Here is a 26,114-nt window from a genome sequence, read left to right as displayed (position 1 = left end):
ACACGATCATTTTTCACGACGTGAAAAAGAACGACGTGAAAAATAATGAGAAAAAATAGAGCATGTTCTAAAAAGATTTTGCCCATTTTTCTCGGCTAGAAAAATTCTCTGGAGCATACACACGACCAATAAAAAAAATAGCATTTTTCCCATCATGAAAAACGGTCGCGTGTACGCGGCATAAGAGATTTGAAGATAGTCAAGCGCACAATATAGAAGGATGTGCTTTTTTCATATTTTGTGTCTGAAGTTTACAACCACTTTGAGGCCAAACTCCAGCTTTATAGTTCCATTCCCTAACTGACCCTAATTTCTCCATATGCAGTTTGTCCTTTTTATTTATACTTCTCATACAGCAGCCTCCAAGACATTGCAATTTTGGCTGCCCTTTGCCCTCCCTTTGATAATGAGGGGACTGGAGTATCAAAAACCCCTTATTGGCCCTTCTAAGCCTTAAAACCAAGGCATGAAGTAGTGCATTATGATTTTTAAAAAAATCTACTGGGTGAATCTGCACATAAATTTCCTGTGGGATGAATAAAGTATTCTGAATCTGAACAAATCCACCAAGCTCATGAATATCGGTGAAAGCGAGCCACTTCCCTTACTGATTTGTTTAGATGTGTACGTGCATATCTTAAGGCCCCGTACACACGAGGAGACATGTCCGATGAAAAAGGTCCGCGGACCGTTTTCATCGGACATGTCTCCTGGGAGCTTTTGGTCTGATGTGTGTACACACCATCAGACCAAAATCCCCGTGGACAGAGAACGCAGTGACATAGAAGACACCAACGTTCTCAAACACAGAAGTGCAATGCTTCCACGCATGCGTCGAATCAATTTGACGCATGCGCGGGATTTCAGGACGCTGGTTACACGTCATAACCAGCGGACATGTCCGATTAGGTGTACTAACCATCGGACATGTCCGACGGACATGTTTCCAGCAGACAAGTTTCTTAGCTTGCTAAGAAACTTTTGTCCGCTGGAAACCTGTCCGCTAGGCCGTACACATGGTCGGACATGTCCGCGGAGACTGGTCCGCGGACCAGTTTCAGCGGACATATTCGACCGTGTGTACGGGGCCTAAGCCTATTTTACCTTTTCAACCTACATAAAAGTGTAATTTTATTATAGTGAAGAAGAAAAAAAGTACTTTGATTGTACAGTGTACCTGTAAATGTACAAGCACTATTTTAGCATGAAGAGTTATGCAAGGAATCTATTGAGTTCTTTGAAAGTAGTTATAGCATTGTGACGATAATCTACCTCTAGAGTACATGGCTCTGTACGAGGACATAGAGTACAACATCAGAAATATTAACTGGACAGCTGAAAAGAACAGGAGCGTTTAAAATTGCAGCTAGCCACATGTAGTACAAAGAAAGGGCACTCACTTTGAAGAAATCACAGACTGGGTGCTGAGATCAAACAGAGGTGAATATCACAGGAAACAAGGTTGCAAAGAACAGGACAAGGTCTAAAAGAGTTATTTTTACAGCAGGTCACTTGTAATTTTGGTTCAGCATCTAGACCCGTGGACCTGGCTTGAAACAGTGTGATTATTTATTTATATGAATAAATCATCAAATCCTCAGGTGCATGCACTGTAACCTGACAAACTCTTAGAGCCAAGGCCACATAATACTTTGGTGCTCTTTTCTTGGCGAGTGTTGTTCAAAAAAGACCTACCAATATGTTATTTTACATCATTTCAAACAGAGGAAGGATTATTTTATGAATGAAATATCGAGAACCTAAATATAATTTGACAGCGAGTTTATTTTATGTGTTGGTCTGTAACAGAATGAAAAATAAATATGGAAATACAGGATAGAGAATGTTAGCTTGGGATCTAAGGTCATAGTAAGATGACAAGTACATCATAAAATCCATTATGTTATTGCTAAAGGCCAACTCCGACCTTCTGGCCAACTTGATACTGTGATTCAGCTCTCTAGATACTCACAGATCCATTCGGTAAATCCATGCAAAGAGTAATGGTGATGCACAAAGTGCAGTTACACATAGCAAAGATATTTCAGTTTACTGTAGTCAGATTGGTCAAATATGATTTATTTGTTGATGCTATGCACATTCTATCTTACTGAATAATTTAATAAAGGTCAGTTTTGGTGATTTCCATAATTGCTTGTACTGTATTTGTATGTTTCGCACATAAGTATAAATGATCTTTATATCAGCAGGGTTCTTTTCTCAGTATATGGTTTTCCCATAACTAAGCTTATGAGAAAATCTGTAATTATTAACTATCTTTTCTCCTGGATTAAATGTTTTTTCTTAATCATTTTCTGATTTCTTTTACATCCAGGCACCTTTGTTGTGCAAGTTACTGCTGTAGATGCAGATGATCCTTCCTATGGAAACAGTGCCAAAGTTATTTACAGCATACTTCAGGGACAACCATATTTTTCTGTGGAATCTGAAACAGGTTAGTGTGTCAACTTTGTTTAAACACATGTTGGTTACAGAACATATTAGGTATTGCAGTACTTAAATTATAGAAATTTCATGCGTACATATTGAATGACATAACATTTGGCCACCTCCAATGACTGTAAACATGTATTTCCTGGAGTAGCACTAGTTGTAACTCAGTAAAAAAGCTAAAAATACATGGGGCCAGATTCAGAAAGATCAGCGGATCTTTCTGCTGGCATAACGTAACTCATTTACGTTACGCCGCCGCAAGTTTTTCAGGCAAGTGCTGTATTCACAAAGCACTTGCCTGTAAAGTTGTGGCGGCGTAGCGTAAATGCGCATGCTCCAAATGACGTCGGCAACTCGTCATGCTTTCATCGTGAACGTAAATTACGTCCAGCCGTATTCGCGAACGACTTACACAAAAGACGTAAAAATTTCAAAACTCGGCGCGGGAACGACGGCCATACTTAACATTAGCTACTCCTCATATAGCAGGGGTAACTATACGCCGGAAAAAGCTGAACACCGGGCGGTCGTTCGTTTCTGAATCGGCGTAACTCCTCATTTGCATATTCCTCACGTAAAAATACGGAAGCGCCACCTAGCGGCCAGCCTGGAATTGCAGCCTAAGATCCGACGGTGTAAAACACTTAGGCCCCATACACACCATAGAATCTATCCGCAGATAAATCCCATCAAATGGGTTTCTGCGGATAGATCCTATGGTGTGTACACGCCAACGGATATTTATCCGCAGAGAAATCTCCCCTGGGATGGATTTCCAGCAGATGGATATTTGCTGACATGCACAACAAATCCATCTGCTGGAATCCATTCCAACGGATGGATCCGCTCGTCTGTACAGACTTACCGGATCCATCCGTCCAAAGGGATTCCCCGCACGCGTCGTAATGATTTGACGCATGCGTGGAATTCCTTATATGACAGCGTCGCGCCCGTCGCCGCGTCATAATAGCGGCGACGGCGCGACACGTCATCGGCAGAGGATTTCAGCGCGGATTTCAATGCGATGGTGTGTACACGCCATCGCATAGAAATCCTCTGAAATCCTCGAGAGGATTTATCCGCGGATACGGTCCGCTGGACCGTATCTGCGGATAAATCCTCTCGTGTGTATGGGGCCTCACACCTGGCGGATCTTAGGGATATCTATGTGTAACTGATTCTCTGAATCAGTCGCATAGATACGACCATCGGAACTCAGAGATATGACAACGTATCAGGAGATACGCCGTTGTATCTATTTCTGAATCTGGCCCATGGTGTTCAGTAACCCACAGCAACATATCAGATTCCACTTTACCTTGCTAATATCAGAGAAGTAAAGAAGTAACTACTGACTAAGGACAAAATGTACCTATACTTATCAATTTCAGAGTTATATTTAGAGTTCAAGATTTTTTAGATATAGGTAAAAGATGCAGCCCTTCCATATAGCCCACATTAAGGTGACCAGATTTTTAAAATTAAATCCGGGGGCATTTTTTTTTTTTTACTAGTAATGGTGACAATTAGCAACTCTCTGCCCTTTGCTGCCCGACCCACAGTCTGTCAAGTCTTATGCCGCGTACACACGATCGGTCCATCTGATGAGAACGGTCTGATGGACCGTTTTCATCGGTTAACCGATGAAGCTGATTGATGGTCAGTCGTGCCTACACACCATCGGTTAAAAAAACGATTGTGTCAGAACGCGGTGAAGTAAAACACAACGACGTGCTGGAAAAAGCTAGGTTCAATGCTTCCAAGCATGCGTCGACTTGATTCTGAGCATGCGTGGATTTTTAACCGATGGTTGTGCCTACTAACGATCATTTTTTTTCTATCGGTTAGGTATCCATTGGTAAATTTAAAACAAGATTGCTTTTTTATAACCTATGGATGAATAACCGATGGGGCCCACACACGATCGGTTTGGTCCGATGAAAACGGTCCATCAGACCGTTCTCATCAGTTTGACCAATCACGTGTACGCGGCATTACTCTCTGGACCTTAGCTACTACTGGGTGGGGAGCGGAGGAAGATCACTCTGCCAGGGAAGGCAAGGTGATAAGCAGGCAGGCGGCTGACTGGGACATGAGCCAAGGCAGAAGAACATGCAAGCAGAGCTGAATGGGCATGCACCCAAAACTGAAGAAATATTCCCTCTGCTCCGACCAGCACATGATCCTCAGAAAGGGGCACATATAATGGAAAAAAAGACACCCCCTAAGCTAGTAGGAACGGCAGAGCGGGGGGTGTAATTCTGATCTTTTTTTTATTATTCTGCACTGACTGTCTTTGAAATTGCCCCTAGCCCCTGTTCAAATCCAATCCTGGGACCAAACCAGGGACAGTGTACTCAACCAGGGATGTCTGGTCACCCTAGCCAACATCCTTTTTTATCTTTACATTCTCTGCTTATCAGCACTAAGCAAAAAATGTGCCACTTTTTAATATATGCAGGATTCCTTTTGAACTATACTTTAAATCTTAGCTTTGGGATAAACAAATAGCATCCAAATACAATAATCATGTGGGTTCCCATTGAATATTGGAGAGTTTTCTGTATTTCTTTCAGATTGGTGGAGCAACCCAGGATAAAATATTGCCTATGCAAGAACTTCCTGTATAAAGATCACTCACTGCTGCTCTTTTTCCTTGTGCAGCATGAGCAGTCTTGCATCCTCCCTTCTCCTGTAATTTTTTGTAGGACCTGTAGTGGCGTAGACCTATCAAATCCCTCCTACAGGTCTGATGTCAAAATAGGCTTCTGTACGTGCAGCACGATAATTATGTCACACAGTCATGTGAAAAAGTAAGTACACTCTATGAAAAATGTTGACCCTTTTCAACATATTTGATTGGGCAAAGATTGGGCAAACATTATTAGCCAGATGCAGGTAGAGCCGCCTATCTTTAGTTTGGCGTAGCGCATCCCATTTGCACTACGCCGACATAAGATAGTGAGGCAAGTACTGTATTCACAAAGCACTTGCCTCCTAAGTTACGTCGGCGTAGCGCAAATGGCCCGGCGTAACCCCGCCTAATTCAAAATAGGCAGGTAGGTGGCGTGTTGTATGGATTCACGATTCATTACCATACATGTAAATGAAGCACTGATTGTACGGCGCATGCGCGCGCATGCTCAGTATCAAAACTCCATGCTTTCGACGTGAACGCAACCTACGCCCAGCCCCATTCTGAATCGGCTTACGCAAATGACGTAAACGACGTGAAATTCGACGGCTGTCCCGACGTCCATACTCAACATTGGCTGCGCCATCTTTTTGGTGGTTTATCTTTACGCCTGAAAACGCCTTACGTAAATGGCGTATCTTACTGTGACGGGCGTGCGTACGTTCGTAAATAGGCGTATCTTGCTCATTTGCATATTCTCTGTGTTGCCGCACATGCCCCTAGCGGCCAGCGTAAATATGCAGCTAAGATACGACGGCATAGGAGACTTACGCCGGTCGTATCTTAGCAACAGAGAAGCGTATCTCAATTTGAGCATACGCTTTTTTTTTTTGCCACTTCAGACTTCACCACAGCGAGAGACTTGCTCATGATTTTATTCATAATTCCGTCTCTACATCTGGTTTAGCATCATTTGTGGTGTATTTCTTTTGCAAGTTTTTATACTTGTTATTATTTTTATTTTATTTATTTGTTTATTTTTATATTTTCCTCTTTTTTTTCTTTTTTTTTTTTCTTCCTTTTTTTTTCTTCTTCTTCTTTTTTTTTCCTTTCCTCTTCTTCTCACCGTTTAGAACTCACTCTTTTATAGTAAGTACGGAATTTTTAAAAGGTTTTATCTGCGTGACAAAGAAATACCCAGCACCCCATCTCCCCCTCCCCAACTAAATCCCCCCTCCCCCCCCTACCCACCCCCACCCTTGACCATCCCACGACTCCACTATAAGAATTCATTCCCTTAATTGAAAAATGCGTTCCTATTCCTCTCTCAGGTTTTCTGCGAACCTCCAGGACTTTTTAAATTCCAACCAGGGTACCCATATATCCTTTTCCCCTACCTTGTGTTTATAGCTCCCGTATTTTAATTTCTCTCTCCTATAAGTGTCCTCTACGGAGTCGATCCACTCCCACATTTGCGGACTTTTCGCGTCTCTCCATTTAAGGGGAATCAATCGTTTCGCTGCGTTCAACAAATGAGGGATCAGTGAACCCTTGTACTCCTTCTCTGGAATCTCCCCCCCATGAAAGAGAACTACCCATGGGTTATCTTCCACTTCTTTTTTTGTTATTACCTTTATCAGGGCCAAGATTTTTTTCCAATAAGCTTTAATTTTCAGGCAGTCCCACCAAAGGTGTGCCATTGTTCCTCTTGACTCACACCCTCTCCAGCATTTCTCTGACTCTCCCCCTCTGAATTTTGCCATTTTATCTGGGGTGGCGTACCACCTCGTCAAACATTTGAAGTTCATCTCGGCGGTTCTTACATCTACTGCCGAGGTGTGAGTCATTTTCAGGATTCTTCCTATGGTCGTTTTCCCCCTTGGGACCCCTAAGTCTGTTTCCCAATTTTGGATGTATTTTAGCGTGTCCAACTCTTCCGTTTTCTGCAAGTAATTATAGATTTTAGATATATTTCCTTTTGAGCTTTCGATGCTACACAATTGTTCCAATAAGGTGTAATCCTCTTGTGACCTCAAAGGGTGTGGTAGGCGCTTGACGAATGACACTAACTGCAAGTATCTCCACTCGTCGAGCGCCCTAATTCCAATCCTATATTTAATATCGTGAAGTGTCCTAATTTTGCCATCTAGTGTTATATCTTTTAACTGTGTTCTATTTGTGATCCAATTTCCCCCTACTTCTTTTGTCCCTGGAATGAAATATTCATTTTCTTTTAAATCAATAAAGGGTGAGTTGAATTCTGTTTTTAATTGTTTGTGAAGTCTATCCCAGATCCTCCATGCATTATGAGTAATTGTGTGTGTTGAGGTGTGTAAGGATCTGTGTTGTGGTGGATTCCAAATTAATCTCCCTAACTGTGCCCTCGCTAATGTGCATTCAATATTTATCCATCTTTTGTCCTGGGATTCTTTAGCCCATTCTATAACCCGTGAGAGAACCGAAGCATTATAATACAATCTGATGTCGGGTACAGCTAAGCCTCCCTTTTTCTTGGCCCGTTTTAGGATTTGAGCAGACACCCTGTGTTTTTTATTATTCCAAATATAATTCATTATGAGGGAGTTAATTATTTTGATGAATGACGGTGGTAGGTATATTGGGACCATTTGAAACTTGTATAGAATTTTTGGGATGAGAACCATTTTTACTACATTTATCCTCCCGAACCACGAAATTGGTCTATTAAATATGTTTTTAATTTCACTTTTTATTTCGTTGAGCAGGGGGATAAAATTTATTCTATATATTTTCTTGATGGTATTTGCCAGTTTTATTCCCAGGTATTTTATTTATTTTTGCCATTTAAAATTATATTTCTTCCGCAGATATTGTTCTTCTTCTTTAAGAATGTTGATATTTAGGATCTCTGTCTTTTCTGTATTCATTTTGAAGTTTGACACCTCACCATATTGTTTTAAGGTGGCTATTAACTTCGGGAGAGTGACTCTTGGGCTACTTATATAAAATAGAATGTCGTCTGCGAAGGCGGATAATTTGTGCTCATCTTCTCCAACCTCCATTCCATATATTTCTGGATTTTGTCGGACCATTACCAGCAGGGGTTCCAATGATAAGACAAAAAGAAGAGGGGACAGGGGACAGCCCTGCCTGGTTCCATTTCTCATCTCGAAGGGTGCGGATAAAGATCCATTGATCTTGATCCTAGCACATGGGTGGAAATAGAGCGTTTTGATCCATTTGATCATCCTTGGGCCAATTCCTATACATTCTAGTGTTTGTATCAGGAACCCCCAGTCTACCCTGTCGAACGCTTTCTCAGCGTCTACTGACAGGAATAGACCGGGGGTCCCTCTTTCTTTGATCTGCTCCATGAGAAGAAGTGCCCTGACCCCATTGTCCTTTCCCTCCCCCCCAGGTATGAAACCAACCTGGTCTGGGTGGACAATGGCAGTCATCACCCCCTTCATTCGTTCGGCCAAAATTTTTGCATACAGTTTGGTATCTGCATTCAGGAGTGAGATAGGTCGGAACCCTGAACAATTCGTATTGTCCTTTCCCTCTTTTTTAATGACAGTGATCGTAGCTGTTAATGCCTCTCTGCTCATCTCATAGTCTCGCCCCAACCCATTGAAATATTGACATAGTCTAGGGACTAAGATAGTACTAAACCTTTGTATGTAGGCCGACGTGAAGCCGTCTGGTCCCGGGCTTTTCCCATTGGGAGTATTTTTTAAGACCTCACTTATCTCCTGTTCAGTAATACGTTCCTCCATTCTTTCTATCTCATACTCTTCTATCTTCGGTAGATTAGTTTGCCGTAATACTTCCCTGATCTTATCCTGTTTTTCGGCAGGGTCCCTGATCTTCTGTTGGACATTGTATAGTTTTTCGTAATAGCTTCTAAAAGATTCTGCTATTTTATTTGTCGCGTATACTAAGTCCCCATCCCCATTCCTGATTTTTTCGATAAAGTTCCTGGTTTTCTTTTTTCTTACCATTCTGGCCAAGTTTTTACTAGGTTTATTTCCCCAGACATATCTTTCACTCTCTACCCTGTCTATGAAATTCTTGGTTTCTTGCCCGGCAAGGGCTTTATATTCATCCCTTGTTAAAGTTAACTTACGGAGTATTTCCCTCTTTTGGCCCTGTAATTTATGTCCCTGTTCCAGCCTATATATCTCCTCTTTTAGTGTTTTTAATTTACTCCTTCTTATTTTATTTTTCTTTGCCCCTTCTGCAATAAAAATCCCTCTTATATATGCTTTGTGGGCGTCCCACAGGGTTGCTCCTGTGATTCCCTCCTTGTCATTCTCCTGAAAATACCATTCCAATTCTTTCTGTACTCTCTCGACCACAACCTCGTCCCTCAACAGACTTTCATCCAATCTCCATTCAGGTAGAATGCCTTTTTGCATGGATGTGCTTATTTTCATGGTTATAGGGGCGTGGTCTGATAGCGTTATGATCTCACAACTTGCTTCGACCACCCTCTCCAAAAGTCTATGGTCTACGAGGACGTAGTCGATCCTCGAGTACGTCCCATGCACAGGGGAAAAAAACGTATAGTCTCGTGTCTTGGGGTTAAGGATTCGCCAGACATCCACCATTTGGTTTTGTGTCATTTGTTTTTTCAGTAGCTTAAGGTGCTCACCGTTATTCCCTTGAGCATGGGACGTACTATCGAGGCTCGGGCACATACAGAAGTTAAAGTCCCCCATCAACACCACATGTCCCTCTTCAAAATTGTTTAATTTTCTGAGGATTTTACTAATATATTTAGCCGAATTCACATTGGGTGCATACACATTTGCCAGAGTGTAGTCCTCCTCTCCTAGTTTTATTTTCAAGAACAAGAATCTCCCCTCCGGATCATTCAATCTGTCCACCAGTGTGTATCTAACTCCTCTTGCAAATCCTATGGCAACCCCCCGAGATCTCGATGAGACTGTATCTCCATAATACCAGACGGGATATTCAGATGAAAACAGCTTTATATTAGACTCTAAGGTAATGTGGGTCTCTTGTAGGTAGGCAATGTCTACTTTATACTGCGTAAGTTCGGCAAGAATTTTATGTCTCTTAATATGGGAGTTTAATCCTTTTACATTATATGATAAGAACTTAATATCTGTCATTTATCTCTCTTTTTTTTTTTTTTTTGAGTTTGAAAAGAATTCTTGTGGAGTCGTTCAGATGGTCCCCCTCCCATTACCCTCCCTTCCCCCACCTCCCATTTCCCCCCCTCCCAATTCCCCATCCCCCCCTCCCCCCCCCCCCTGGCCCACTATTGGCCTGGGAGCCGCTGGTAGAAGACTCGTCATCTTCATCCTCGGCTCCTCTTTCGTGGTGGTGCTCAATGCACTCCATTGACTCCTCCTCCCTCTCCCTCCCCCCCCCAATCAGCCCCCTGATATTCAAGGCTAACCCAAGCCCCACTAGCCCGCCCACTCCGGTAAATCTGGAACTGTCAAGACCATTTTTGAGCAGAAATCTTTGAGTTCCTCCGGGAACCTAAGTCGTGCAGTTTTACCCCCCTTTATGCCTATAAGGCACGCCGGAAAACCCCAATGATATTTTATGTTTTGTGCCCGCATCAGCTCTAAGAGGGGTTTCAGGTGTCTTCTCCTTTCTAGCGTTTCTTTCGACAAATCAGAAAATATCTGTAGTTTAGTCTCTCTATATTTCAGGGGGGGTTTCCCCCTAAGTCGTCCCCAAATTTCTGCTCTATCGATATAGTTCCTGAAACGTACCACTACATCCCTAGGACTGGATCTTTCTGTCTGATGGGGGTTCCCCACTCTGTGAACTCTATCGATCTTGAGGGGCTTGGATTCTACTGATCTCTCCAGTAGGGGATTAAAAATTGTGTTCATGATATCTCTGAGATCTTCATCCCTATCTTCTACCACCGATCTGATTCTGAGGTTCTGTCGCCTGTTGCGGTTCTCCTGGTCCTCGATCCTATATGCAGTCAATCGCTGATTTTCGGTCAGGGCCTTTACTTGCTTTTTCAGGGAGTTTATTTCCTGGTCCTGTTCTTCTATTCTCCTTTCCGTCTCGACCACTCTTTCACGCAGCCCTCCAAGATCTATTCTTACCTTGTTAATTTCTGTCTTTATAATATTTTCCATGACGTTTTCCATCCTCTGCAACATTGCATTCATCTCTGCCTTTGTAGGGGGATGTGTATCTTGGGCTAGCTCCTCTGCATTTGTTTGCTCTTGTTCGCTTTCTAGTGTCGTTTCACTTCTAGAGCTCTCCGCACTATCTACCCCTTTCTTTTTATCGCTCTTCTTCTTTTCAGTCTTCTTTGCGAGTCCTGGACTTTTAAGGGTCCCTTCTTGAGTCATATATTGCTGAATGGAGCTATTCCCCGAATTATTCTTAGTTGGTTTAGTAGTATCGCCTCTCGTAGCTCCATTCATTTTATTGGAGGGTCTAATTCTCTTCCCCAGTTTGGAAACAGCAACAAGGGAGAGGTCCGTAAAGAGGGGCCAATGAAAGGGGGGACCCCAGAGCGGGGGTGTCACCACTGCCAGTCTACCCCTTTTCCCATTCAGGTTTTATCTGTACCAATCACTCAATAACTATTATGGTCAGGCCTGCCGTATCTTCCCGCTTATCCTCTTATGCTGGGTATGCCAGCGATGTAGTTTAGGGGTATTTTCCTCCTTGCTCTGGAATGTCCACCCAACCAAGTGGTAGACTGCTATAGGCCAGCCACCTTTGAGTCCTACTCCAGGTGTATCCTACCGGGTTGTGTAGTTATAACCGCTAAACCGTTATTACTTCGGGGACAGTGTAGAACATGTTCTCCCGTAAATCCCAGCCCAGAGTCTCTATAATGGGAAATGCTCCACAAATGTCCTATGTGATTCAATACTGTGACTGCACCCTGTATGAGGGTTTTACACTCCTTAGTCAGTAAAGGCTTAATAGGTTTAATACCGGTTTATCTCTCTCCCTCTTTAGTCGCAGCATTACATCATAGTCAGGACTTACTTATCAGAGCTCCCAAGATCGAGGCAATTATTTTATCGGTACTCCCAAAATCAAAGGAACTCACTGCATTCCATCACAATCCAACTTTTTTCCTTTTTTTCTCCCTCTCCCCTTTCTCAGTGTTCCCAAAGTCCAGGCAAGTATTACTTTATATCACCGACCAGATTTACTTATCCGTTTACCCAAAATCAGGACCGGTACTATATATGTTGCAGGGGAGACAAAAAAAAAAAAAAGAAGAGAAGAAAAAACAGGGAGCTCTTAATATTTCAATTTCTCCGTCCCCCGATCTTAGGCGCTGTTTTAAGAGCTGGGATTATACCAGCTTTATACCCGCGTCTCACAGCCACCAGTAGTTTTATAGCCAGTGGTATCCAAAGAGATTCAGTGTTTGTATCCGTCTTTTATGACCTATGAACCCTGCTCCTCGGGCCGCTCACCTTCGGTACCAACTTCTCAGGTGCTGCCCCAAATCTCTGCCCAGCGTCCGTCCCTGGGCTCCCTGTCCAGGGGGGCTATCTAATTAATGTCCTCTTATGCATAGGTCTATCACAGTTCCCCTTTTTTGGATATTCAAGGAGTGGATTTTATGCCATTTGTGTAGCAAGCTTCAATACTAGTACTAGTTTCAGTGCTTATCTCAGCAGATCCTTCATTACCACATACCTGTTTAATATCCTGACAAATTACCACATGTTTCTGTCAGTCCAACCAGGGTTTTTTTTTTTTTTCCCAATTGGGGTTTGACATAATGCTATTTCTTTAAACCAAACCAGACTGGTTTATGCAGGGGGGGGGCGAGGATGTCCCCGGGGGGGAGGGGGGGGATCGGGACGGCACCCGACCCTGCTCGGCTCTACTGAGCGTCTCACCCAACCGGAGGACCCACGCTTTCAGCCCGCCTGACTGTTCCGGCTTCCTCCGCTGCTCTCCTCCTCCTCATGTGCAGTAGCTGTGTCCCGAGCCGAGCTCGCCTCTTCACGCGTCCGGGTGCGTCCTGGGTCTCGGCTGAGCTAAGGGTCGTGTTGCGCAGGGCTAGATCTCCAGCTCCGGTCTTCCGGATGTCAGCCTCTCACGCTGTCATCCTCCGGTCAGCTGCTGGTGTCCTCGGATCCCCACTGCTCGCAACCTCGAGCCATGGAGCGCGCGGCACCTCCCACCTACGCACTCGTCACGTCCGCATCACGTCCCCCAGGAAATGGTTTTGAGCATACGCTTAAGGATACGACGGCGTGGATTCGGACTTACAACGGCGTATCTACTTATACGCCGTCGTAAGTCTTTGTGAATCTAGCTACATATCTTTATTCAAACAGTGCCTCCAGATAAAAGGTGATACACTTGAAAAATTACATATCAAATTTCACGTGTGTATCTGTTCCCATACCTGTAGTCTTAATGAATGAAATTGCAGATTTCTCACATTGATAAAGTAAGTACATACCAACAATTACCCCCACTTCAAAGCTATTAAATTAGAATCAGATGTTCTGTTTTAGGTGACAATGATTAGAACTTCCTTAGTGAGTATGTAGGTGGTGCCTGCCCACTGTCGGTACAGTCGGGATCCACCCAAATGCCTGGATTACCAGGTGACTGAGCCTCTCAGCAAGCTGCTGGGAGACTGAGCAGCCCCTTCTTAGGCCAGTGAGCTCTGGAGTGGCAGAGCAGAGAGCATGTGACTGACAGTCAATGGCTATCTGCAGACTGAGGACTGGGAGCTGAGCGATCAGGAATCTTTGATTGCTTAGTTATCAGTCTTAAAGTGATTGTAAAGTCTTCTTTTTAACAAACATGGCAAACTTACCTGCCCTGTGTAGGGGTTTTGTGGAGCAGCCCAGATCCTCCTCTTCTTGGGTCTCTCTTTGATGCCCCTTGCTCCTCCCTCCTGTTAAGTGCCCCCCACAGCAAGTAACTTGCTGAGGGGGCACCCGAGCCGAGATGCAGGTACCTGTGTCCATTCAGGTAGCCGCAGACTTTTTCAGACACAGAGCCCCGGTTTGGCCCTGCCCCCTCTCTCTCCTGATTGATTAATGGCGCTGCTGCTGTGTTTTAGTCAATGATGAGGGAGAGTTAACCCCTCAGTGAGCCAAACAGGCTCATTAAACAACAGAAAGGGGAAAACAGTTTGTATACAGCATGCATCTAGGACAAATATAACTCCCATCCTGGACACAACCCATATTTTTTCCTGGCTTCCTGTCACATGGTATATCACCTTTCTCTGAAGTCACTGTTTAAATAAAGGTCTAATGTTTGCCTGTTTACATATGTTGAAAAATGTAACAATATCTATGCAGTGTACTTAGTTTTTCACATGACTGTATATCCTTTGTAGAAATATAACTAAAGGACATTTTTGTGCTCAGAGTTTAACGCTAAGGAATCTCTAAAGAAGCATGTTTTTTTACTATGTGACCCACTGAAAAACTTTTGAATCTGCCTAGTTTGACACACAAATGTTTACTATAGGATTTATCTATAAGCATCAAGAGTTGCCTAGACAATAGGCAAAGAAAAAGTGAATGTTTTTTTTTTTTTTTTTTTTTTTAAGCCCGGCAAAAAGTGAATGTTTTAAGCTCATGTATTGATGGTTATAATAAGGTCCTGTTCTGCATTTTTCATTCTGATAAAAAGTCATGTGTTGTAAACCAACTTTCTTCCTCTTAAGTATAAAAAGGCGAACTGTCTAAATTTATTCAAAATTTAACCAGTTTAAAAACACCATATGTCAGATCATTTTTTTTTTTTTTTACTTACCAGCACAGCTTGAAGACAGAAGGGAGATATAGTGATGTGCGAGATTCATTGAGATTTGATACCCTACCGAGATTCACTTAGATGTGTGCTGAAGTTTAGAGCTGTGCTGGCAAGAACATTGCAGGTGTCCTCACTCAAATCTGATCAGAAACTTAACCTACTGTATGCTGGCAAACACAGCTTAGTTAGTGTATGGCAGTTCCCGGTTATTTAAGTTCAATTTACAATTTTAAATGCACACATGGCATAAACATTATATATATATATATATATATATATATATATATATATATATATATATATATATATATATATATATATATATATATATATATATATATATATATATATATATATACATATGTCAGCTTGACAGCACATAGCACATATTGAATACAAAAATGTAATTATAATGTAAGATTGTATATATATATATATATATATATATATATATATATATATATATATATATAAGTATATGTTTACTCTATATGCACTTTTTATGGTGCATGTGTGCCAACATAGCCACAGAATGTGAACGGGCCTTACATGTGCATTTCTGTAATACAATTCTGTCATAAACTAAGAAAGGTTTAGGCATCATTATTTACTTACCACCTGTATGTATGTTAAAGGTTTGTTTTGTTTCTAAAATCCAGCTCCCCATGTACCAATATACAATTAACCCCTTGGATCCCATGCCTCCCGGGCCCTTTAAGGTTCGACTCGGACATCGGACTCATCCGTATTTGTGATTGGGAACTTTCTGTTAGCCTCTGTTAACTGTGCCTGGAGCTGCAGGGTGTACGCTCTTGGCACAGCTGTATTCACACTAATAAACAAATATGCACCCGCTCGACACCAAGGCCCGCCTGCTGAGAGGCCGCAAATTTGTATGCGGTGGCGTCATACACCTCAGTTGCAGGAAAATAAAAACGTTCTTTGATTTTCAGAACAAGGTCTTACCTTAGTCCTTGCTGTATTCCATAGAACGCTTTAGAGATTTCCTGGTATGTAGCTTTTGGACATGAGAGTAAGTAAGACACAGTTAGCAGTTTACCAGCTGACCTCATTAGCGCATGCTCTGTACCCATCAACTAGGTTTGCACAGCTCTCGGCATCCCTCCATCTGTGCATTTGCCTGGCTTGTCAAAAGGCGCACCCCAGAGCCAACGTGAGTGCCCGGTGGTCGCGATTGCTTGTTACAGAACAAGAACGGGGATGTGTGTGTGTGTGTGTGTAAACACACACATTCCAGTTCTCTCAGGGGTGAGGAGACGGATCACGTGTTCATACAATGTAGGAAAAATGATTTCTCTCTTCCCCTAGTCAGTCCCATCCCCCCAACAGTTAGAATACAATAGGGAACACAGTAAACCCCTTGATCACCCCCTAGTGTTAACCCCTTCCCTGCCAGTGTCATTTATACAGTAATCAGTGCATTTTTATAGCACTGATCGCTGAATAAATTACACTGTCCCAAAAATGTGTCAAAATTGTCCAATTTGTCCGCCGCAATATTGTAGTTCCAATAAAAATTGCAGATCACCGCCATTACTAGTAAAAAAAATAATAATAATAAAAATGCCATAAATCTATTTCCTATTTTGTAGACGCTATAATTTTGTGCAAACCAATATACACTTTTTGCAATTTTTATTACCAAAAATATGTCTAAAAATATATATCGGCCTAAACTGAGAAAAAAATAGCTCTTTTTTTTAAAAAAAAAATGGGCTATTTGTTACAGCAAAAAGTACAATATATTGTGTTTTTTTCAAAATTGACACTTTTTTTATTTATATTGAAAAAATAAAAACTGCAGAGGTGATCAAATACCACCAAAATAAAGCTATATTTGTGGGAAAAGAAGGACGTCAAATTTTGTTTCGGTACAACGTCACACGACTGCGTAATTGCTCATTAAAGTGACGCAGTGCCGAAACACAAAAACAATTTGGTCATTGAGCAGCCAATTCTTCCGGGGGTGAAGTGGTTAAGGCTCCACCAATCTAAAAAGAAACAATGGTATTAAACCACAAAACAAAAATGTTATATATTTCAGCTTACTAATCCTAGGATGAGATGCTGCAGGTTGGGTGCCCCCATAGCAAGCTGCTTGATGTGGGGGCACTCAACAGGAATGGAGGGACCAGGAGAGCTGAAGAATGACTAGAGAAGAGGAGGATCTGGGGTGCTTTGTGCATAACCACTGCATCTACAAAATTTGACTTTAGTATCACTTTAAAATTTTAAAAACTAAAAAGTAATGCAGCCAATACATCTAAGATTTGGTGAGTTGCAATTTAATACATTTTTGTTTTTGGGTTTAATACTGCCTTAACTAAAAGTATATGTGTATGTTTATAAATGCTTTGGATATAATTTCCAATTTAAAAAAAAAATGAAGCCGTGATATACACATACACACTTACCCAGATTAATGTCTTTCTGAGCTGCAGAATTTTACTCCTGCTTATTGATGTGTGGAAAATTTCAATTTCTTTCAGTGTCACTGCAGCTCCTGAATAAGACCTTTAAACTGAGAAAGACTTAAGACCAAAGAAGTGTGTGGAAAGTGAAAATCCTACAGCCGAATTGCTTTAAAATTACATTCCAGAGAAATGTGGCAAGACTGAACTCAATGCAATTTGATTTTATCGCAATAATATTAAAGAAAATAACTGCAGGATTTTCACAGTCCAGCAATATTGTACCATATAAAGTCATTGTTGATTATGACAATTTTTTTTCTAGTTAGGGCTGTTAGGTAAGTTGTACAGAATTTATACTAGCAAGGTGTCCATCTAGGAATGGTCTGCCAGGTCATTTTTATTGCAGATTAGTGTATCTCTGGTCACTTCAAGTATAAAGGCAATGCAGGTGGATATGAAAATTTTCAAAATGCCTATCACAGTTAAATAATTGTTTTAAGAAGCATCTTAAAGTCGTTCTAAAGACTGAAGGTTTTTTACCTATACATGAAGTTAAAACACCTTCAGTGTGCAGCTCAGCCCCCCTTTATACTCACGTAAGCCAGATCTCGATCCAGCAATGTGCACAAGAGCAGAAGTTCTCCCGGGTTTCTCCCTCCTTATTGGCAAAACCACAGCAGCAGGAGCCATTAGCTCCCTCTGCTGTCAATCACAGCCAATGAGAAGGGAGAAGCAGGGCCAAGCCGTACTCTGTATTTCTCATAGACATACAGAGGCAGCTTGGCAGCAAGCATGCATGTGTGCCCCCCAGAGCAAGTAGCTTGCTGTAGGGACACTCAGCAGGGGGGGAGTGTTAGCGGGGGACCAAAGAAGAGGAGAATTTGGGTTGCACTGTGCAAAACCATTGCACAGAGCAGGTAGGTATAACATGTTATACTGTATAACACTATATTAACAATATAAAGTATAACAAAAAAACAATATTATAAAAACGCTCTAAGCATTGGTAGTTCTCTGTGACACCTGCTAAGAATCAATATGAGCTAGCTTTTCACCAGCTCCAGTACACAGCACAGGACACATTGTGGTAATGTAGGAATCATTGCAATACTTCATTCAAATGTACAGAAGCAAACTCACACCTTATTTATCCCCTACACAGATATAAGATCTGTAACCTCCAAGATATTTATGGACTATTATAGTTCCTTATTTAACCAAAAAAATGACACCCGAACACCTCAACCATCTGAAACAGATATAGACGGTTTGCTAGCTACCACCTAGGGGTGGGTATTCTTCAGTTGTCATAGTGTCTGGGCTCTTTTCCTTGGGGGTCTCAGACACTTCTGCCTGCTCACTCCTCCATTTGAGGGGCTCCTGCGTCTGCCCCTGAGACTCAAATCCTCCACCTCCTTCAGCTGTTTAGACCAGCATCTACCCAACCAGTCCTGAAGAAGTGAAAAATCTTCCAGGAAACGCATTGACTTGCCAGAATGGAATAACTATGAACATTACATCTGCTTGCTTGCTGTGACCAGAAATGTATGGACTGCTGCAGAGGATATCAGGCTCATGTAAAGTGAAAAAACTTGGGCCCAGATTCACAAAGTACTTACGCCGACGTATCTCGAGATACGCCGCGTAAGTGTAAGTATGCGCCATCGTATCTATGCGCCGTGCCCATAAACTGAGATACGCCTGAAAATAGGCTTCATCCGACCGCCGTAACTTTCCTACGCCGGCGTATCGTGGGCGCATATTTACGCTGTGCGCATTTGCCGCTCCCATTGATTTTCTATGCACATACTGTATGCAAATGAGGGATATACGCCGATTCACAAATGTACTTGCACCGGTGCATAATATACACGGTTTGAGTAAGTCGTATGTCCGGCGTAAAGTTATTCCCCATATAGGAGGCGCAACTCGTGCAAAGGTATGGACCAGGTAACACAAGCCGTCGTATCTTTTGTCGTTTACGTTGTGCGTGAATATGACTAGGCGTAGGTTACGTTCACGTCGTAGGCAGTGATTCGACGTATCTTAGGCAGTTGTTTCGACGTGATTCTGAGCATGCGCACTGGGATGCGGCCACGGGATGGCGCATGCGCCGTTTATTTTAAGTACTTCTATGGCGCTTGGCCCATCATTTGCATGGGGTCACGCCTCATTAGCATGGCACGCGCCCACTTCCACCTACGCTTGCTTACACCGAAGAAACCCAGCGTATCTTTAAGAGCGAGTGGGAGCAAGTGCAAGTGAATCCAGTGCTTGCCTCTGTGCGCTGCGCCGGCATAGCGTAAAAGAGATATGCTACAGCGGCAAAAATATGCGCCGATGTATGTGAATCCGGGCCATATAATGTATTTATAATTTAAGTGAATAACACACATGTAAATGCACCTCCAATATACTAAAACTGTGTAAAGCAAAACCAGATAACCAAACAAATAGTGACACACAATGAACAACTGCCCAAAGCAAGTATGTACAGGAAAAAAGGATAAACTAATCATAGTTGTAACAGAGCCAGGGTAACACACGGGAGATCAAGCAGAGAGAGCTGGGAACAAGCAGGTAAGAATGGATCAGACTGCAAGGTCAGGATCAGCCTCCAGGATCAGGAACACAGGTTGGGGGCACATGGATACAGAACAGCAAGGCAGGAATGAAGAGCACGGGCAGAGATTAAATACACTTCCTGCAACCAGCATTTGGTGATGACTGATTGCATGAGAAGATGTGAGCTTCTGACTACTGAGGGACACCTTCTTGTGGACACAGAAATTACAGTCTATAATCCTGGGAGCCACAGTGCCACCAGGAACCCAATGCTACACACTGTTGTATAATATTTTTTTCATTTCTAGGTTGGGTATACCAAGCTAATGGTAACCTCATACAAGATTTTTATTGATGATATTGTAATCAGCTTGTTTTTAACCACTTCAGCCCCGGAGGATTTGGCTGCCAAATGACCAGAGCACTTTTTTGCAATTTGCCACTGTGTCGCTTTAACTGACAATTGCGCAGGCGGGCAACGTGGCTCCAAAACAAAAACAAATAGAGCTTTCTTTTGGTGGCATTTGATCACCTCTGCGGTGTTTATTTTTTTCGCTATAAAAAAAAAATAGAGCGACAATTTTGAAAAAAAAAAACAATATTTTTTACTTTTTGCTATAATTAATATCCCCAAAAAATATATAAAATTGCTATAATAATTGTGTTTATTGATTGGCAAATTTAAAGGGACGTACAAGTACACCCATTTGCCTGCCCGTGTCATTCTGCCAACGTAAATGTTCATGCGGCAGTCGCAAGTGGTTAATGCACAATTATTTTAACTTTGGAAAAATACGAATATGTTATATATATTAAACTGCCTCTTTCAAACCTATAGGATTTTTATGGTTATCATATATATTTAATGGGAAGTGGCACGGTGGAGGTCTACCTAATTTCTGGTATTTTATGATATTTCTTAATATCTACTAATCACAGGTTCATATAGAAAATTTCTACTCCTTTCCCCCATCCCTATTGTGAAATGTATTAGCTCTGTTGTTGGACACTTTACTCTTCGCTATTGTGATACTGCTTGTGATTTATAATTGAGAAATATGTAAAACATGGCACTCCTTGACTAGCCTATATTTCTTTACAAGTTTACAAGGCATTTACAATAATGTGGACACGGTCGGTCCAAACCGATAAAAACGGCCTGAAGTCCAGTTTCATCGGTCCAAACCAACCGTGTGTACGGCCCATTGGTCTGTAACTTGCTTTAAAATCTAACCGATGGACGGCTGAACATCGGTCAAAACCGATGGTTGGTACACAAAAGCATCAGTTCAAAACCTGCGCATGCTCAGAATCAAGTCGACACATGCTTGGAAGTATTGAACTTCGTTTTTTTCAGCACGTCGTGTGTTTTACGTCACCGCGTTCTGACCCGATCGGTTTTTGAACTGATGGTGTGTACGCACATCAGACCATCGGTCTGCTTCAGCGGTGAACCGATGAAAACGATCCGTCGGACCATTCTCATCGGATGGATCGACTGTGTGTACGCGGCCTAAGATGGCACAATTGACAAAATAACTGACAAAAACTTTGAAACTAGTGACCATTACAGTGTATAAATAAGGTTAAAGCAAAGAGCTTGTATATTAATTGGTACACAGTTACTATTACAAAGTGGTTATATGCGATTCTTGTATGCAAAATGTCTACAAACAACAAAACAAAACAAAACTGTTTGCTTGTTTCCATCTCCTCGGACATTGGAAACCCACAGTTGTGCCAACCCTAAGTAAACCGACAGTAAATGGGTGGTACCAGTGGACTGATTTAATTAATATAATTGGAATTTTGAGACGCAATAAAGAACCCATGTGGTGGGTCAAATTAAAATACTTGACTAGGTACATTGCAAGTAGTTTTTTGTATCAGCCTGCTGTCCCAAAATGTTGCACAGATTTTTGGGGGCCTGGTGTAGGTAGATTATGTAAACCAATGTAAATTTCAGAGCCCTTATAGACATTTTTTGCTTATACACAGCAGAGCATCACAGAGAGCAATTTCAAGCAGAGTAAGTTCATCTGTTGCACATTCATCCTGTTAAAAATAGGGTAAAAGTGACTGTAGAATGCAGGGAATGCTATCAAATCTTACTTCAGTGAATGTCAGTAAGATTTACTGGATGAATTTCCCAGTGATTTATTCACAAATATATCTCAGAGTTATAAAAAAATATATTACACAAAATACACATTTCGTCTGAGTGAGACTTTAAATACCCCCCCCCCCCCCCCCCCAGTGCAAATAAAATATCAGACATTCTTATGCCAGAGCTCTACTTTTCCATTCCTCATTAACTTTTACGCTGGTATGGATGAAGCAAAAAATCTGTAACTATATAAATTTGAATAAAGTAAAACCCAATATAGAACATGCATACTAGGGTTAAAATACTAAAGAAGTTGTTTCTGTTCAGCTGTGCTCACATCAATCAAAAAGTCAACCAAAGTAAAAAAAAAAAAAATTGTTATTTCATTCACACATATTTAGGTATTTAGAATGAACACAGGTTCACCTTATTTGTACATTTTACTTTGCAAAGTAAGCATACACTTTTTAAAGGAAACATTAACTTTGCTAACAAAAAAGTCTATATAACTCTTTCATAAATTACTATATTATATATTTATACACATAACAGGAATAATACTCTCACACACAAGCTGTCACCATCAGACTGTTTAAGAGCAATAATTTTATTTTAATGATTGTCTGCAGTCTATTGTCTACACTGTTCACATTCATGACCTCCCTGCCCAAATAAATGGGAACAATGTTTTCATTTTTATGAAGTCTTTAAGTGTTCTTGAGTAACTATCATTATATTGCTAATAGCCGATTGTCTAAAAGACCAAAAATCCACAATGCCTCACTCTCTGATCTATAATAAAACTGTGAGCTCCTTATTTTTTCTGAATCTTTGTTATCATTTGGCTCCCTGGCCAGAACAGCTTGAGTCCCTGATGTAAAAGAAAAAAAAAATATATATATATATATTTCTTGGATATTTTAATCCTCTGCTGATGGCTGCCATTATGTTCCCATTGTCTTAAATGTCTTCTGGCGTTTTTCAAATGAAAAATATATCTTCTTCATTTTTTTGTGTGGTGCTGCTATACCCCAGGAACATTCTATACAAAAAAATCTTGCTGAATTCATTTTTTTGGCTGTCTTAATCCCTAAAGTTCCCTAAATACCTAAAAAAAAAATACTTTTCTGAAACTCTTTAAAGATAAAGACTAAAATGTTTTGATTTTTTACAGTTACATAAAACAAAAGAAAAGGCTTTATCATTTACTATGCATTGGGGTACACTGCAATACAAAAAAAATGCAGAAGGTATTATTTTAGTTCTATTGTGAACCTGCATTAACATGCATGTGTTAAATGCACTTGCCGAAAATAAAAGAGTTGCGCTCAGTGCTTCTCCACTATATATCAGTGAATACAGGACTTTCTCGGATATTTCAAGGTGGAGAGGAGGGCAGATAATGTCATGACCTCCACCTTGGCCAATCAGAGTAAGCCTTTTATTTATTGATGAAAATACAAGGCTTTAAGAAGCACTAGCCCAACTCTCTTTTTATGCAGCAGGAGAAGAGAGGTCACTTGTACTTATACCGGAACACAGATCTGCTTACTGTATGTAGCTAATGCTATTACAGTTAATTACATCCTATCCAATGTTCATATTGTTCTGTAATATAAATCTTTTTTTGGGCTAGCTTGATTTAAGTGACATTAAACAAATAATTCTAATTTAATCGATAGCTCTGGCTGATCAATATTAGTCAGAGCATTTATTAAAGTGGTTCTAAAGAGGTTTTTCGCCTTAATGCACTCTCTGTGCTGCAGCTGCTCCCCAGGGCTGAGTACCGCTGTCTGTGTCAATGAACGCAGCAGCAGGGCTTGGGAGTAAACAGGCACTGGTGCCCCAGCGACACCCTAATTTAGAGGAGGGGCCTGGGGCACCAGTAAGGGACCGCAGAAGAAAAAAAATAAGGCTGCTCTGTGCAAAACCATTGCATAGACATGTTTGTTATTTTTTTTTTTAAAACAAAAACAAAGCAATACAAACACTTTAAAGTGGTTCTAAAGCTAAAAAGTTATTTTACCTTAAAAGGGGAGGGAATAAATGAGCCATTCTGCCTGCCAAGCACTCCTTCCAGGCCTGGGGACCCAACATTATAGTCTCTAGTACGGGGGATTTAAGTCACAAGCTCTGTGAACTCCTCAGAATAGACTTCATGCCAGTAAAACTATTTTTTGGGAAATTTCTCACGAAGGCCTTTGTCTTTGGCCACCAAATCCTCCATCACATTGATTTGGATTGACTTTTTCAACCAGATGGCTACTACCTGGGTGTGCCTGCTTTCAAAAAAGTGGGATGCAGCTCTTTGCCACTGTAAGCATGATGCCGCGTACACACGGTCGTTTTATGTGATGAAAAAAAATGACGTTTTTAAAAACGTTACTTTAATTGACCGTGTGTGGGGGAAAACGTTGTTTTATGTCTTCTAAAAAACGACCCAAAAAAATTGAAGCATGCTTCAATTTTATGTGTAGTTTTTCAAAACGTCAACTTTTACTTCACAGAAATTGACCGTGTGTAGCAAAAACGTCGTTTAAAACGACGTTTTTTCATCCGCGCATGCCCAGAAGCTACTTATGAAGCGAGCTTCAATGGAAAAACGTGGTGGAACGTAACCTCGCTTTGCTAGAACATTGTGAGAAAAACGATGGTGTGTAGGCAACTTCGTCTTTGAAAGTTGAAGTTTCAAAAACGTCATTTTTTACTTCACAGAAAATTTCGGTTTTTTTCATCACATAAAGTGATGGTGTGTACGGGGCATGAGGTAAAATTTGGGCTTTAATATTGATTGGACCCTGGGCAAACATTTTCTTGGGCCCCCCTATGCAATTTCGCTCTCCACCCCAACATTCCAAAAAAATAAATAAACACGCACTCATCTCAAAAAACTTTAATAATTTAAACATTAAAGGACTGGTCCACACTCACTGATTACTTGCTAGAGGTTACTGCACTTCCTTTCTGCACACTGATTGGTTGCTAGAGGTTACTACACATGATTACCACTCATTAATTGGTTGCTATAGGTTACTACACATCATAACTGCTCACTAATTGGTTGCCAGAGGTTACTGCACATCATTACTTCTAACTGATTGGTTGCTATAGGTTACTGCTTTTCATTGCTACTCACTGACTGATTTCTAGAGGTTACTGCACATCATGCTTGTGGAGAAATAATAAGTAGCATACTTACAGTATGCACCAAAAACATTTCAGCAAACACAAAATAGGTTCCAAACTTACACACCAGAAATATGCTCACAAACACCAATTCAATTATAGAGTCAGTACCATTATGTACTGACACAAACAGGAACATGTCCACAGACAAAGAGTCAGTACTATACTAACATACCAGAAACATGTCATACAGTAGATTGCAGACTTAGAAACAGCATGCAATGCCAAGCCACAGCTAACAAAGCCAGCAGACTACTCTCATGCAGTAAAAAGGGCATACATTATAGAGGTTAATCAATTATTCTACCCTTTACAAAACACTAGTTCATGCTCACCTGGAATATGCAGCTTAGTTTTGGTCACCAGGTCACCTGTGGCTGCATTTCAAAAGGGTGGAGGCACCTTTTTTTTGCAGAAAACGCAGGCACAACAATCCATTCAAACCTGCTCAAGCTCGAACCTAGCCTTAGGATGTAGGGCAGTGTACATAGGTCAGTAGTATGTAGAACCATGTACAGAGGTCAGTGGTATGTAGGGCAGTGTACATAGGTTAGTAGTAGGCTGGGCAGTGTACAGAGGTCAGTAGGATGTAGGGCAATATACAGAGGTCAGTAGTAGACAGGGCAGTGTACAGAGGTCAGTAGGATGTAGGGCAGTGTACAGAGGTCAGTAGATGTAGGTGCAGTGTACACAGAACAGTGGGGCAGAGGACAGGGGGTCAGCAGGGCAGAGGGCAGGAAGTGACAGGGTAGAGGATAAGAAGCCAGTAGGGCAGAGTATGGGAGGAAAAATATGGGGGCGTAGAGGGCACAGTACAGGAGGCAGTAGGACACATACCAGGGGGGTCAGGAGGGCACACACCACAGGGGGTCCCAGTTTGGGGGTCAGGAGGGCACATACTACGGTCCTGGAAGGGCACATACCAGGGGGTCAGGAGGGCATGCACCATGGGGTTGGGAGGGCATATACCAGGGGGTCAGGAGGACAC

General features: G+C 41.6%; 1 protein-coding gene across 1 annotated transcript in view; it reads left to right on the top strand.

Annotated features, from left to right (window-relative positions):
• LOC120940612 (cadherin-10-like) overlaps positions 1 to 26,114 on the top strand; it is a 571,924-nt gene that overhangs the window by 374,714 nt on the left and 171,096 nt on the right. Inside the window, exon 4 of the mRNA XM_040353567.1 lies at positions 2,336 to 2,455. Coding sequence (XP_040209501.1) covers positions 2,336 to 2,455 — 120 coding nt within the window. The remainder of the gene's footprint in view (positions 1 to 2,335; positions 2,456 to 26,114) is intronic.

The sequence above is a fragment of the Rana temporaria genome, chromosome 5 (assembly GCF_905171775.1).
Source record: "Rana temporaria chromosome 5, aRanTem1.1, whole genome shotgun sequence".
NCBI lineage: Eukaryota > Metazoa > Chordata > Amphibia > Anura > Ranidae > Rana > Rana temporaria.
Note: the sequence above shows the minus strand (reverse complement) of the source record. Positions and strands in the feature narration are given on the sequence as shown.